The sequence below is a fragment of the Lissotriton helveticus genome, chromosome 7 (assembly GCF_964261635.1).
Source record: "Lissotriton helveticus chromosome 7, aLisHel1.1, whole genome shotgun sequence".
In the NCBI taxonomy this organism is placed as follows: domain Eukaryota; kingdom Metazoa; phylum Chordata; class Amphibia; order Caudata; family Salamandridae; genus Lissotriton; species Lissotriton helveticus.
In genome coordinates this window covers 146,085,116-146,099,112 of record NC_136068.1, presented here as the reverse complement: position 1 = coordinate 146,099,112, position 13,997 = coordinate 146,085,116, and the positions used below count along the sequence as shown (strand labels likewise).

At 43.8% G+C, this 13,997-nt stretch overlaps 1 protein-coding gene across 3 annotated transcripts in view; it reads right to left on the bottom strand.

Moving 5' to 3' along the window:
• Positions 1-13,997, bottom strand: part of SYCP2 (synaptonemal complex protein 2) — a 2,783,385-nt gene that overhangs the window by 2,700,811 nt on the left and 68,577 nt on the right. For all 3 annotated transcript variants that reach the window (XM_078651823.1, XM_078651822.1, XM_078651824.1), the window contains exon 2: positions 10,402-10,464. In XM_078651823.1, the coding sequence (XP_078507949.1) occupies positions 10,402-10,425 (24 nt within the window). In that variant the 5' untranslated portion in view covers positions 10,426-10,464. The remainder of the gene's footprint in view (positions 1-10,401; positions 10,465-13,997) is intronic.

Sequence of the window (13,997 nt, the reverse complement as noted above, 5' to 3'; positions counted from 1 at the left end):
CCCGAGAGTGGATGCATCCGTTATCACTGTGGCCACTGATGGAGGCAGTTGAAAAGGCTTTCCTTGCGACAGATTGCCTTCCACGCCCCACCAAGACAGATCCGCTGCAGCTTCTCTGGAGATCTTCACTGACTCCCTGAGATCTCCGTTGTGCTGATACCACTGCCTGCGGAGGCACCACTGGAGTGCCCTCATGTGCCAGCGTGCATGACTGACCAACAGAATGCAAGAAGCCATCAGACCGAGCAGACGAAGGACCTTCAGGACCGGAACAACCGCTCCATTGTAGAATAAAGGAATCATCTCCTGAATGTCGTGAATCCTTTGAGGTGGAGGGAATGCACGACATACAGTAGTGTCCAGTACCGCACCTATGAACAGGTTGCGCTGGGAGGGCACCAGGTGAGATTTGGGTACGTTTATCGAAAAACCCAACCTGTGTAACAACTGAGTTGTCTCTTGCAGATGATGGAGCACCTTCTCCGGCGACTCTGCTTTGATCAGCCAGTCGTCTAGATAAGGGAATACAGGAATCCCTGACCTTCTGAGATGCGCAGCCACCACTGCCATCACCTTGGTGAAAACTCGAGGCGCAGTAGTAAGTCCAAAGGGAAGAACCGCAAACTGGTAGTGCTGCGATCCCACCGTAAAACGGAGATACTTCCTGTGCGACTTCAGGATTGGGATGTGAAAATACGCATCCTGCAAGTCGATCGACACCATCCAGTCTTCTTCCATCAGCGCCAGAAGAACCTGAGCAAGGGTGAGCATTTTGAACTTCTCCTGTTTGAGATATAGGTTCAAAATCCTGAGATCCAGGATCGGCCGAAGCCTGCCATCCTTCTTGGGAATCAAGAAATACCGGGAGTAGCACCCTTGACCCCTCTCCTGCTCTGGAACCACCTCTATTGCACCCTTTCGAAATAGAGCCAGGACTTCCTCCTGCAGGAGAAGCAGGTGGTCCTCCGAACAATAACCTTGGCAAGGAGGGTAATTGGGAGGGAACTCCTGAAAAGGAAGTGCATACCCATTCTCTACGAGATTGAGAACCCAAAGATCTGATGTAACCGATTCCCAATCTCGTAGAAAATGAGTAAGCCGACCCCCTACTGGCCCTACATGATCCAGAATGGTGGATCTAGGGCTGCTTTGCTGATGCGGGCGGGGGTTGGGCATTATTGGAGGAAGTGGAGGAAGAGGAGACTTGACGTCCACGTCCACGACCCTTCTGTCTACCTCTATAGGACTTATATAGAGGGTTCTGCTGCTGCTGCTGTTGCTGTTGGCCCTGCTTGAAGGGACGAAAAGAAGATCTACCGAATCCTCTGAATTTTCTAGTCGTAGACCCTCTCATCTGCAGACCCAAAGATCTTGCGGTGGCACGGCTGTCCTTAAACCTTTCCAAGGCTACATCAGCCTTCTTACCAAAAAGGCCAGTTCCTTCAAAAGGTAAGTCCAGCAATGTAGACTGCACATCCGCAGAGAAATCCGAGGACTTTAACCATGCGGCTCTCCTGGTCGCAATAGATGAACCCATAATTCTAGCAACAGAATCCACAGTGTCCATGCCGCTCTGAATGACCATGCGGGCAGCAGCCTGAGTGTCAGAGATCACTTCATTAAAGTTCTTCCTATCCTCCTCAGGAAGTTTTGATGACAATTGCTTCACTGAGTCCATTAGTGCATGCACATACCTACCTAAAAGGCAAGTAGCATTTGATGACTTAAGAGCCATGCTCCCAGAAGAGAAAGTCTTCTTCGCAGACTGATCTAATTTCTTAGATTCTTTGTCAGCTGGCACTTGAGGGAAAGAGCCTGCAGCCCTATTAGAGCAAGCCGCCTGTACCACAAGACTTTCTGGAGATGGATGTGTAGAAAGAAATGCAGGGTCATCAGGAGCCACCCTATAGCGCCTCGCAATAACTCTTGAAACTGCAGGAGCAGATAATGGCCTCTTCCAAATCTCCTTTATTGGATCCGTCAAGGCATCAGTAAATGGCAGTGTAGGCTCAACAATTGAAGAGGGAGAGTGCAAGACTTCAGTGAGGATGTTGGGCTTGTATTCCACTGTGGGCAGCTTTAAGTTAAGAAGATCAGCAGCCTTCCTAATAACCACGTGATAGGGTGCCACATCCCTAGACGGAGCATCAGAAGTCGAAGGTAGACCCCACTCGGGAGAGAGTTCCAGACCACTAGCATCCCGAAGTTCATCGAAATCATCATCATGATCAGGAAGCTCGCCTTCTTCCACATCAGAACTTTCATCATCTCTTTGCTCGAGAAGACGCTGAGCTCTTCGCCTCGACCACTCCAATCGAATCGAAGTCGACGGATCCGGTAACGACTCAGACGGAGCCGGTTCCGACGTCGATCGAGGAGCCGGAGCAGTAGGACGAGAATCATGAACAGGTGTGGTACCTCGAACTCGACTACGAGGTCGATCCGGAGTCGGCGAAGCCGCATGCGGAGTCGAAGACCTCGGTGGAGCCGTACCGAGCCAAGGTGGAAGAGGCGCCGGCATGAAAGGCATAAATGGAGCTGGGGCGTACGACTGAGGAATACCCAGATTGTACGATAATGGACCCATGGGACCAACAGGCGCTCCAGCGGGGTACATTGCCCTAGAATATACTCCAAACATCGCATTGAGAAAATGCGAGGGATCCTGACCGGGACCAGGAAAGGGAGGGTACGGACCTACCGGATGTTCCAATGGAGGCCGTTCCGACACATTCTCACTCTGACCTTCTGGGTCCACAGGAGTCTCCATTGGAGCCGGATCTTGAGGAATCACCTCTTCTTCCTCTTCATGCTCCGAAGGATGCGAGGATACCGGATCCGGCTCCGGCTCCGGAGTCGGAGAACCTTCTTTTGACAAGGCAGGCGAAGGAGAGACAAAGTCTTTACGGTGCTTGTAAGACTTTTTCTTCGAGTCAGAGGATTCCTTTTCCGAATGATGCTTCGAACTGTGCTTCCTCCTCTTATGCTTTCTCCTCGAGGAGCTGGAAGCGTGACCTGATGCCGACTTAGATCTAGACCTAGATCTTTCTCTGGATCTTGACTTCGCTTTAGATCTCGACTCCTCTCCAGATCTCGAACCCGCTCTGGATCTCGACGCCGATCCCGACTTCGATCGAGACCTTTGCTTCGACTTCGATCTTCGTGACGTCGATCTCGAATATCTTCCAGTATCCTGTTTTACTTTCGCCAAAAGTAGTTTAGCTTCACGCTCCCGAAGCGCCTTTGGATTCATTTTAAAACAGGAATTGCAGTTTTTGACGTCGTGACCCGAACCAAGACACCACAAACAATCCTTATGTGGGTCAGTGATAGACATCATGCGGGCACAAGACCTACATTGCTTAAAGCCTGTTTTCCTCGACGACATCTTCGGTGAAGAATCAAGTCGCAAAAGAGAAACAGTGACAAATAATTAACAGCTAGATAATAAGTATCGCAGAAGATCCCGAAATACCGTTAGCGTCGAAGACGCGGAAAAAAGGGAACTGACGTCATCACGCCGGCGTGGGCCTGATATGGGGTCGGTGACGTCAGACGGAGTCGCGCGCGATGCCGTGCTCCTGTGACGTCGCCCACGTCGGCGTGCTACGAAGAAAATTTCCAAACGTTGCTGACGCAAGGGGGATATTCACAAGGTGAGGAATCCACACGGCAGATGTATCTATCAGAAACAATATTCATCACCTGCAGCTGGCCCGGCTGGGTTGTAAGCTACAATGCTGTGTACACTGTACGTTGGACAATTAAGGTCTTTTTAAAAAAAAAAAATGAGTGTATGTCCTGCTGAGCTCAATGACCTGTAACCATTGGTATTACTTAAAGCTTTAGCGCCAGAGATGCCCGGAAAACCATAAAATTAAGAGCTGTGGTGACATGCGCCACAGCAGATCAACATATATTTTCATATCCAACAAGCCCAATATCTCCAAGCTGCTTTAAACTGTTTTGGGCGTTCTTTTTATCCATGGATTCATTTATAATTGTTGATGGAAAGGAAAAAAAGTACTGGGACATCAATAGATAGTTCAAGAAGAACTGGTTACCAAAGCTGAGATCTCCAAAAAAGAGCAACCAGAATCACATTCACCCAATGCATACAAATGTGTGCAATGCACCTGAATATCATAGCAAAATGAAGAAAAGCATAGATGACCTGATGACCAATCACGAAGGATGTCGTCTGATGCTAAAGCATGCTCATCTGGCTATCAACTTTAAAACTAACTGAACTAATCATTTAAGCAGGAAGCAAAGACAGCTATAAACAATGGACCCCACCAATAGTTTAACTCCAGAAAAACATGTGGATGAAGACTCAAATACTTTAATTCCTTCAACTCCTGGAATACCAATCCGCTGTTGAATTGTGGATCCCTGATAGGAACTTTGCTGTCACTGATAAAAATTCCCAAAATGCCTTCGCTATTACGGTCAAAGATTTGAATGTTGTGCCACCTATAGGATTTATACCTGATACAAGGGAATGGCTACATTCTTATTACCAAGGAAGCAAAACGTTATTTGCATCCAATTTGAATGAGTGTCAGCAGCAACTGGAATCGCCAATTCCTTGAACTACTGTGCCAAGGTAACGATCTTAGTAAGGGGAACCCCAATACAAGGGTCTTGTCCTGACGGGACATCAATGCCTTGTCTATATCTTTCCTGAAATCACACCTATTTTTGGATGAGTAAGAGGCCATCTTGGGGATCTAGACTTCATGTTACTGCTACCTTGACCAGCAGTAAAGACAGGGAATTCATCCCTCAATTTGGATTGTACACTTTTCGTATGGTCAACTTCAGCCCATATTCTGCCAAACAGTCCGGAGTAGCCCATTCACATGAATTGGTGTGTTGAAGCAATGAAGGGTCAAACACTGGCTGCCCATTTACATCAAGTATTTCCATCTGAATTTCACTGTCACCCATTTTCCCTACAGATAATTGTTGCTTTTTAGGCACATACGGCTGCCCAACAGGGTGAAATTCCTTTGACAATGAATCAAATTCAGTGTCAATAACAAAAGAAGTGTCTATCCTTCTTATCACCAATACAATTGTCATCATCATCATCAGAATATTGTTCACTAAGGACTGTTCTTTGGCATTTCCTTGTTCCATTCAACATCTCCGATCTAGAGGATCTCATTCTTGACCTATAGTCAAACTCATCACAGACTGAGCTAGAGATTCAAGAATTTTAAGGATCTGAATAATAGAAAATATATAATTTAGCCTTAAACATTCCACTTTCCACAAACCAAAATGGTCTCATATTATTTTCTACAGCCGCTTCAGCGTTCTACGAGCTTTCATACAAACCACATGTCCCACTTCCCCCTGCAGTCAAAGTATGCGATATACCCGTGGCTACTGTGGTGCTTATTGCAGAAACCACTGACAAATGTGAATTGCATTGCCTTCTGCGTATATTATGAGACTGAGATAGCAAGGAAAGACTAAAGAGTCCTTTTAACTAGCTCCAGATCCTTAGAATCAGATTGTTGCCCAACCCCTTTTCTTCTCTCTCGTTTATTGGGCGTCATAATATGTGAATGTAACCCAACCCACCAAAGAAGCAGCGCACCAAGCCAAATCTCTAAGCTAAAGGAAGCTATTAAGTGGCTATGTTGATTACAAGAAAAGCACACCAACTGCCCCCATCCAACAGAGCGGATACTCAAGCGAGGTTGTGAGAGTGAAAACGTAGTTTTGCACACCTAACTTAGATGGCCAGAATTACAAGTCAGTTTTCACTGCCCGTCACTACCAGCAAAACCATGACAGTAGGGGGCAGTGAAAACTACAACGTGCTGGGTGAGCATAGTGTTTTTTACTTTCAAAAAGAAAATCCTACTTCCGAGTTTTGTTTTTGAAGATAAAAAAGAAAACAGTTTGGTGTATAGCTCAGTCATGCCTGATGGATCCATGCATCAAACTGCAAAAGCATTGACTGGAACCCTCGTGACAGCAGTTCCTAGCAATGCTTTAAGAAAATGACCCAACGGTTTTGCAGTCATTTCATAATTTGGCAGGCAGAGGTGCAGTCAAGGCGACGGAGTGAATAACTTGAATTACAATTGTAATCAAAACACAACAAAACCGTATGTGGTCTCTCACAAAGGAAAACTAGAGCCCGATTTAAAAATGAAGGAACAACAATATAGAGGGAAGGACTTTTGCTCTCCTGAGGGACATTACAAAAATAAGAGGTCAACTAGATTTATTTTTTACAGACAGGTCAGAGAGGGCTCTTCTGCGTCTCAAACAAAAGTTTTATGAAAAGTCAAAAAGGCCAATAAACCAGTAGCAGCTACATTGGGGCGAGATAAATATGCCACTCAAATCCCTTACACTCGATAGCAGGATGAGTCTCACTCTGTGACGGAGGAAACATTAAAATTCTTTCTCGACTTTTACCAGACATTTAATCAGTCAGTCAGTCTCCACAATAGCAAGCCATAACTGACTTTCTTGGACCCATACACCTGCCCAAGCTACGTGAAGATACAACACTGAAACTGGAGAAGGAAATCACCTGCGAGGAAGTAGAGAATAATTAAATATCTACCATTCCATAAGGCTCCGGCCCAACAGTTTTGAAAAGGGTTCTACAAGAGGGTTTCTTCCCTAGTAGCCCTCACCTGCCCCAGTCTTTTTCACACTTTCTGGGAAACTCGGTGTATAACCTACTCGATGGGAGAGGCCGATATTGTTCTGATTCACAAACCTGAAAAGCCAAGGAGCAATGTGCTGCTTACAGATCGATTTCACTCCTTAACTCAGATTTCAAGATACATATTAAGATACAGATTGGACAGGTGTATGCCCATCTTGATCGAACTGGATCAATCAGGGTTGAAAGTAATCGCCAGACATTTGAAAATATACGCAGTGTCCAACAATTGATTGAGAATGCTAATATGCACTCTATCCCAATCTTATCTCTAGCCATTAAAGCTTAAAAAACGTTTCATTGCGTACAGAGGTCATGATAAACCATGACAAACCTTCTGGACTTCAGGACGGTTCAGAAAACGTGGCTTTTTTCTGTCTAATTACTTATAATCACTCCTCCCATGTTTTAGGCCTCTGTAGGACATCATTTTCAGCGCCGGGACACCTTCGGGTAACAGTTTGCGCTTTAGAACTATCAATAACATTAACATTAACATTAGTATATCTCCAACAAGTATTGGACAAAGTCAGAATAGGGCCTAGCATGCAAAAATATATATGGGCAAGTTACAAGGAACCAAGTGTAAATATCCTTCTAAACGGGGTGAAGACAGATAGCTCTGTGCTCTCTCATGGGACAAGGCCGGGCCGTCCTTTGTCCCCTCTCCTTTTCGCGTTCCCCACAGAGCCACTAGACCAGTAGGTTTGATAGTCCTCTTTGGTAAAGGTAATGAGCTTAGGAAGCCAACAACACAAGAAAGATCTTTTTGCACAGGAGGACCCATTTAACTCCGTGCAGGAAAGTATGCCCCTCCTGCAACAATATGGCAGAGTGCTAGGGTTTCAAAATTTACTTTACCAAATTCTACACAAACATTGAGCTGCAGGCCAGGGCAGAGACAGAAGCAATCTTCCAATTCAAATTGACAAGGAGATCCATTAAACATCTGGAGGTGCCAATCAAGTTGACAGCTCAAAAACTATACAAAGCAATTTACTCTTCCCTTATAAAGGAGCTACAAAATGACTTGGGTAGGTGGGGCACATTGTTTATATAACGGATGGGTAGGATGATGGCCTTGAAGATAAATGTCTTCCTTAGGCTATGGTGTCTATGCCATTCCCTCCCATTGTAGATATCTAAACAAGAGCTGCACCAGCTACAATCGGCATGTGCCAATTTAATCTGGCAGAAGGGTAGGCCCAGAATAGCTAGAAAAGTACTGTAAAACGCTAGAGATTCGTGAGGGATAGGCTTGCCCGACAAAGACATACTTTGCTGCAGCACAACTACAAATTGTATTAGAATGGTAGCTCTGCAAAAACAGGAAAACACTGGCCCATTACGGAAATGCACCTACTGAGAAGGCCTTCCTGGGGTCTACGTTGGCTTCCATAACACTTGAGCTTGCCTATGGGTCAAATATCATAGGACCACTTATAGAGCTATGGGACTCAATTTCTAAATCCTCCACGGTGATGACCTTCCCTGCATCATTTTCCCCAATGATGAATAATCCAGATTTCAGACCAGCCTTAGTTAGGGGTGACATATTAATATTTAAATGGAGGAATTAAGCCTGGTAAAAGTGGTTATTATCACAGATCGAATTTTACAGGCTACAGTGATAGGCCTGCAGTCAGCTTGCAGTCCTGTTTGAACTGTCACTGTAATGGGTGGCACACTGGGTGCTGAAGTTTACTAATGGCATTTAACTTACAGGTCCTGGGTATACCTGCACCATATACTAGCGACGTTTAGTTAAGTTAAATATGCCAATTAGGAGTATAGCCAATTTCTACATGTTTCAGGGGTCAGAGAAAATAAAATGGGGGTGATAATCTAGAAAGAGGCATGTTCTACAGTCGTATATGCAAAAATGGGAGAGAATTATGACAGAGAGGGTAACACAGAAGGAATGGTCCAAACCATAGTGATATAGCAAGATTGTTCAGAGCATTCAGTGGGAGAAAAACATGATACAAAATTAAAACCATATAATGATGGTGAAGAGGAACTAGAATTCATCAACTTGTGGTAAATAATGTCATGCTCACTCACGGGGTGAGATACACTCCTGAGATGAGACCACTCAACTGTTGTGCAAGTATTTCAGCAGGGAGGTACTAAATTGCCAAAATCAGGACGGTCTATAGAAGGCTACCTGTCATTAATACTTGCAATTCGGTGGTCTCAATACAGGGTTGTATCTCATCTCTGAGTAAGACTGGCCTTACAAATTGGACTTCTAGTATAATGGGGTAACCCAGTGCCCCATAGAACCTGTGTGTACAAGAATATGGAAAATGTTGGCTTTGTCTGGTACAAAATTGATTCTAGGTTTACTGAATAATAACAATTAGAAAACAGTACTCAAACTTTTCAGTAATAATCAATGAAAATGTAAGAGAAGGAAGGACAAACACACCAAAAAATTGCGTAAATCTGAAGTTGTATTAAGGGATAATTCAATATATTCTTTTACATGTTATGGTGTCGAGATAACATTAGAAGGCTGTCACAGCTCTTGAACATACGAGTTGTTCAAAGGCGAATTTTTTTGGTGTGTTGTTTGTCCTTCCTTCTCTTACATTTTCATTATTACTGAAAAGTTTGAGTACTGTTATCTAATTGTTATAGTACAAATTGGACTAGCGTATCATTCTAAATTGAAGGTTGGCTACTACATTACCACATTACTAGTGGACTAATAAAGCCCCTGTATTTCGCTGAGGTTCTTAACATTGTTAACAACACTTAATAACAAAAAAACAATATAAACCAATCTACCAAATCGACTATTCATATTCATGCTGTTTGTTTTGAACACACAATTTCCTATTAGTTTCACTTACCCTTCAGTCTCTTATTGGTGTGAAGCTCTTTCTTTCATGGGACAGCCACACTACACTGAAATGAGTCTGTTGTTTGTGTTCAAATGCATTCAAGAGTCCATCTTTTATGTGTGTGTGCTTTGGAAAGTATATAAATGTGTCTACATTTAACTAAAGTGGGTGTCGGTCTTATATTGCATTATAAAAGCACTGAATGCGTGCAGTGATTTAACTGAATATTGGTAACTATATAAATTACATCCACAAAGAACGCCTGCTTGAAAATAATACAAATAACCCAGGTTCCTATGGGCTTAATGGTCACACTTGTAGCAAAAGATACATGATTACTGGTGCACAATTATTTATTTTTTGTTTTTACAGGAAAGATCTAGAGCTATGGGCCTGGCTTGATAGCTACGTGGACTTAGCATTTAAAGCAGTCCAAGTAACTGAGTGAAGGACTGGTCAATTTTATGTTGCTTGATCCTCAGAGGTCATCAAGATATTTTACATGCTGGATGAAATTCCTGCTTGGGAAGCATTAACATTTCAGATTTTATAAATCAACTGATTTGCCCTTATATATGGATTAGTAACATGTAACCAGGCACCACTGGTAAATAATTAGCTTCTACTTTTTGCAGTTGAGGGCCCAAGAGCAAAGATACTTTATTTTTAATTGTATAATTCTGCAAAGCAGTATTTATGTTTTCTGTTTTTTTAACTGCAATGACTTTAAATAACGGTCAAATAAACTATTAGTTCAACCAGTGATCTAATTTTTCACTTGTTAACAGACAATTTAGCAGTCCTTCAATAAAATTAAACGAAGAGTTTGTCATACATCAACAGATTCTATACCTTGAGATCTTCTTTAACAGGCATGTTGGTGGCTTAATCCTTTGTTGCGAAACAAAGAAGTATCTATGAAAAAACAAAATACTGACAATTATAAAAACATCTTCAAACTTTCAAGTCTGAAACAAAATGCTTAATGTTCAAAAGCAAATCTTTTTTATGAGGCTCAAAAAGTAAATGGTAGTACAGAAAATGCTTCAATATCAGAAGCGAAGAGGATGCTTGGAAACACCTCAAAAGAAGCAAAGACCAAAAAAATGTAAATTAATTCATAAAGGTCTGAAGCAAAAACATTGGAAGTTTAGAGCCAAATTAAAAATGTTTACAGCTGCAAACCATGATGGATTTGTGTTCCATAGGTGGCGACAAAGTAAGGGAGATTAAATCTCTGAAATACAAAACTTGACATACGTTATTAGATGCACTGTTTACATTATGGCAGGATAGACATGACATTACTCTGTTTCATCAAGTCAAGACAAATTTCAACTGTGCCGCTGCCCACCCCCAGAGTAATGCAAACTGCAAGACCAACCCTTGAGAGCTCTTTACACTCATGCTCAAGTGCTTAACTCACAAATGAACATGCTAATTGAATCCAATGTGACATTTTGCCAATCATACTCAACCTCATGCATGATAGTGAATTCCTCACATGTCTGTTTCCCCAACTCTCACATATCCACATAGCAAAGCAGACAAGGAGATAGTGAGCCCGACACCTGACCCCATCCCACACAAACCTCATATTAAAATTTTAAAAATACCAAACCAGAACTGAACTCCCCATCGCCACCGAAGATGGCTGGAAAAATGTTATCACAGAATCACCACATGTTCAATCATTACCTCCAAAATCTCAGTCACCTTTGAGATGTTCATCATGAACTAAAACAACAATATGTAAACCCTGGCCAGTGTCAACACAACTTTTATCCATGTAAATGTCTCAATGAAACCCTTAAAGAGCCGACAGTCAAAGATACTCTCCCAACTCGAAATGAACACTCAGGTCCTCTCATACAGGAGGAAATATACACAGCATATGTATTATTAGTGTAATGGAGGGCCTGAAAGACAAGCGCCGCCTCACCATATAAGGTTTGTAGTTATAGGTTTTCTAATGCATTAATAAAAGCAAATGTATGGAAAACCTAGTTATCAAGGATCAGATGTCTTCACAGCCTGCATTACACATTAATAGACAACACTTAAAAGAAGCAAAGAAATCTTCCCCATCGTCAAGGATTTCACCTCACCAGCAGCCACCTCCAGCTTGATCACCCCCGCATGACCTGTGAAACAATCTCTCTCAATTGTTCAGCAACAAAAATCACTGCCATTTACAGCAACTTCAACTCACAACTGGACCCAACAGACCTCGCCAAGCGCCTTGCGATGTTATTACAGAATCACCACATGTTCAATCATTACCTCCAAAATCTCAGTCACATTTGAGATGTTCATCATGAACTAAAACAAAAATATGTACACCCTGGCCAGTGCCAACACAATTTTTATCCATGTACATGTCTCAATGAAACCCTTAAAGAATTGAAAGTCAAAGATAATTTCCTCCCAACTTGAAAAGAACACTCAGGTCCTCTCACATAGGAGGAAATATACACAGCATATGTATTATTAGTGCAATGCAGGGCCTGAAAGACAAGCGCCCCCTCACCATATAAGGTTGGTAGATATAGGTTTTCTAATGCATTAAGAAAAGCAAATGTATGGAAAACCTAGTTATCAAGAATCAGATGCCTTCACAGCTTGCATTACACATAATAGACAACACTTAAAAGAAGCAAAGAAGACATTGGCCCGATGGACGAGGATGATTGGAGGGAGGCTCTAGAGTCCCCGCGGGGTGCTGCTATTGCGGTGCGCTTGCGCCTAATACAGTTCAAATATCTACACAGGGCCTATTATACACGAGAGCGATTGTGGAAGGCGAGCTTGATTGGGTCTCCGGAATGCCTGCGTTGTGGCGCTGAAATGGGCACGCTGCTACATACTGTGTGGTCCTGTGGTGGCTTGTCCCGGTTCTGGGGGGGTGTATGGAGCTGTCTATCAGAGGTGCTGGGATGGGATCTTCCTCGGACTCCTCGCTTGGCCCTGCTCCATGTCCTAGAGGGTGTTGGGGGAAATATATACAAGCGTCATCTGTTGCTGTTAGGCCTTGTCATTGCCAAATGAGACCTGGCGCAGGCGTGGAAGAGTGAGCGGGCCCCCCCGTTGAGTGCTTGGAAGGGGGGAATTGATTACTGCATGGGCTTGGAACGCCCGGTATTTGAAGCAAGAGGGTGTCCCCGCAAACATTTCAAGATATGGAAAAGGTGGGCGGAATATAGGGGTTTGCTACTCGATCCCCCGGTGGAACCAGACGACGGAGAAACGGATTCAGAGGTCGGGCGGTGGGCCTGAGGAGACACTGGCTCTTTTACCAGATTTGACCGACTATTGGTGTCTAGAAATGAACACATGCACGGGTTAGGGAGGGATAAGGGGTGGGTAGGGGGCTCGTTTGGGTATGTTGGGTGGTGGGAGATTGGGTGGGGTCGTTTCTGATTGGGCCTGCATCTTGACTCTGTATACTTAACACTGTGGCAGGACTCTCCTGACTGTGGAGGTCCGCGATTTTTGCTTACCCGATCTATAAAATCAATAAAATTTTGTTGTGAAAAAAAAAAAAAGAAGCAAAGAAATCTTCACCATCATGAAGGATTTCACCACACCAGCGGCCACCTCCAACATGATCACCCCCTCGCATGAACTGTCTCTCTCCATTCTTCTGCAAATAAATCACTGCCATTTACAGCAACTTAAACTCACAACTGGACCGGACAGACCTGGCCAGGCGCCTCTCGATCTTATCCAAATAACCATGCTAACTACATATCTTGTCATCACACCAGAAGAAACCTCCTCTACCATGAGTCCATCCACTTAAAGGCCCATCGGTCCCTTGCTCCAGCCACACCTACTCAAGAGGTCTGAAACACATCAGCACCATGTTCATAACCATTCTAAATGCCGCCTTCAACGTTTGCCAACTACAGACCAATCTCTCATCTACCATTACCAGCCAAGGTCTATACATCAACAGGCGCCTCACAACGACCACCAACTCCTTGACACCATTAAGTTTGGTTTCAGATTCAATTACAGCACAGAAACTGTCCTCATGGCTGGCATGTATGACATGTATGACATCCGCATGACTTTGGACAGAGGAAACACTGTGGTCTCCATCCACCTGCGCAGTGTTTGACATGGTCTCCCGCCTCATCCTTATCCAAATCCTACACAACTTCGGAATCCAAGGATATACACTTCTATGGATCTCTTCCTTCCTGACTGGAAGGAATCCAATCGCTTAGTCTGCATGGTACACCTTGGATGACCACAAACTCATTTGTGGAGTTCCGCTAAGATCCTCCCGGAGCCAGACCCCCTTTAACGTATACCTCATCTCTCTAGCTAGCATCATCCAGTCTCACAACTTCAAAGTCCTCTCCTACGCCGACAACACAGGCAGGGCTTGAAAAATCCACCCACCCACTCGCATTGTTGAGCAAGATTTAATAAGTAGAAGC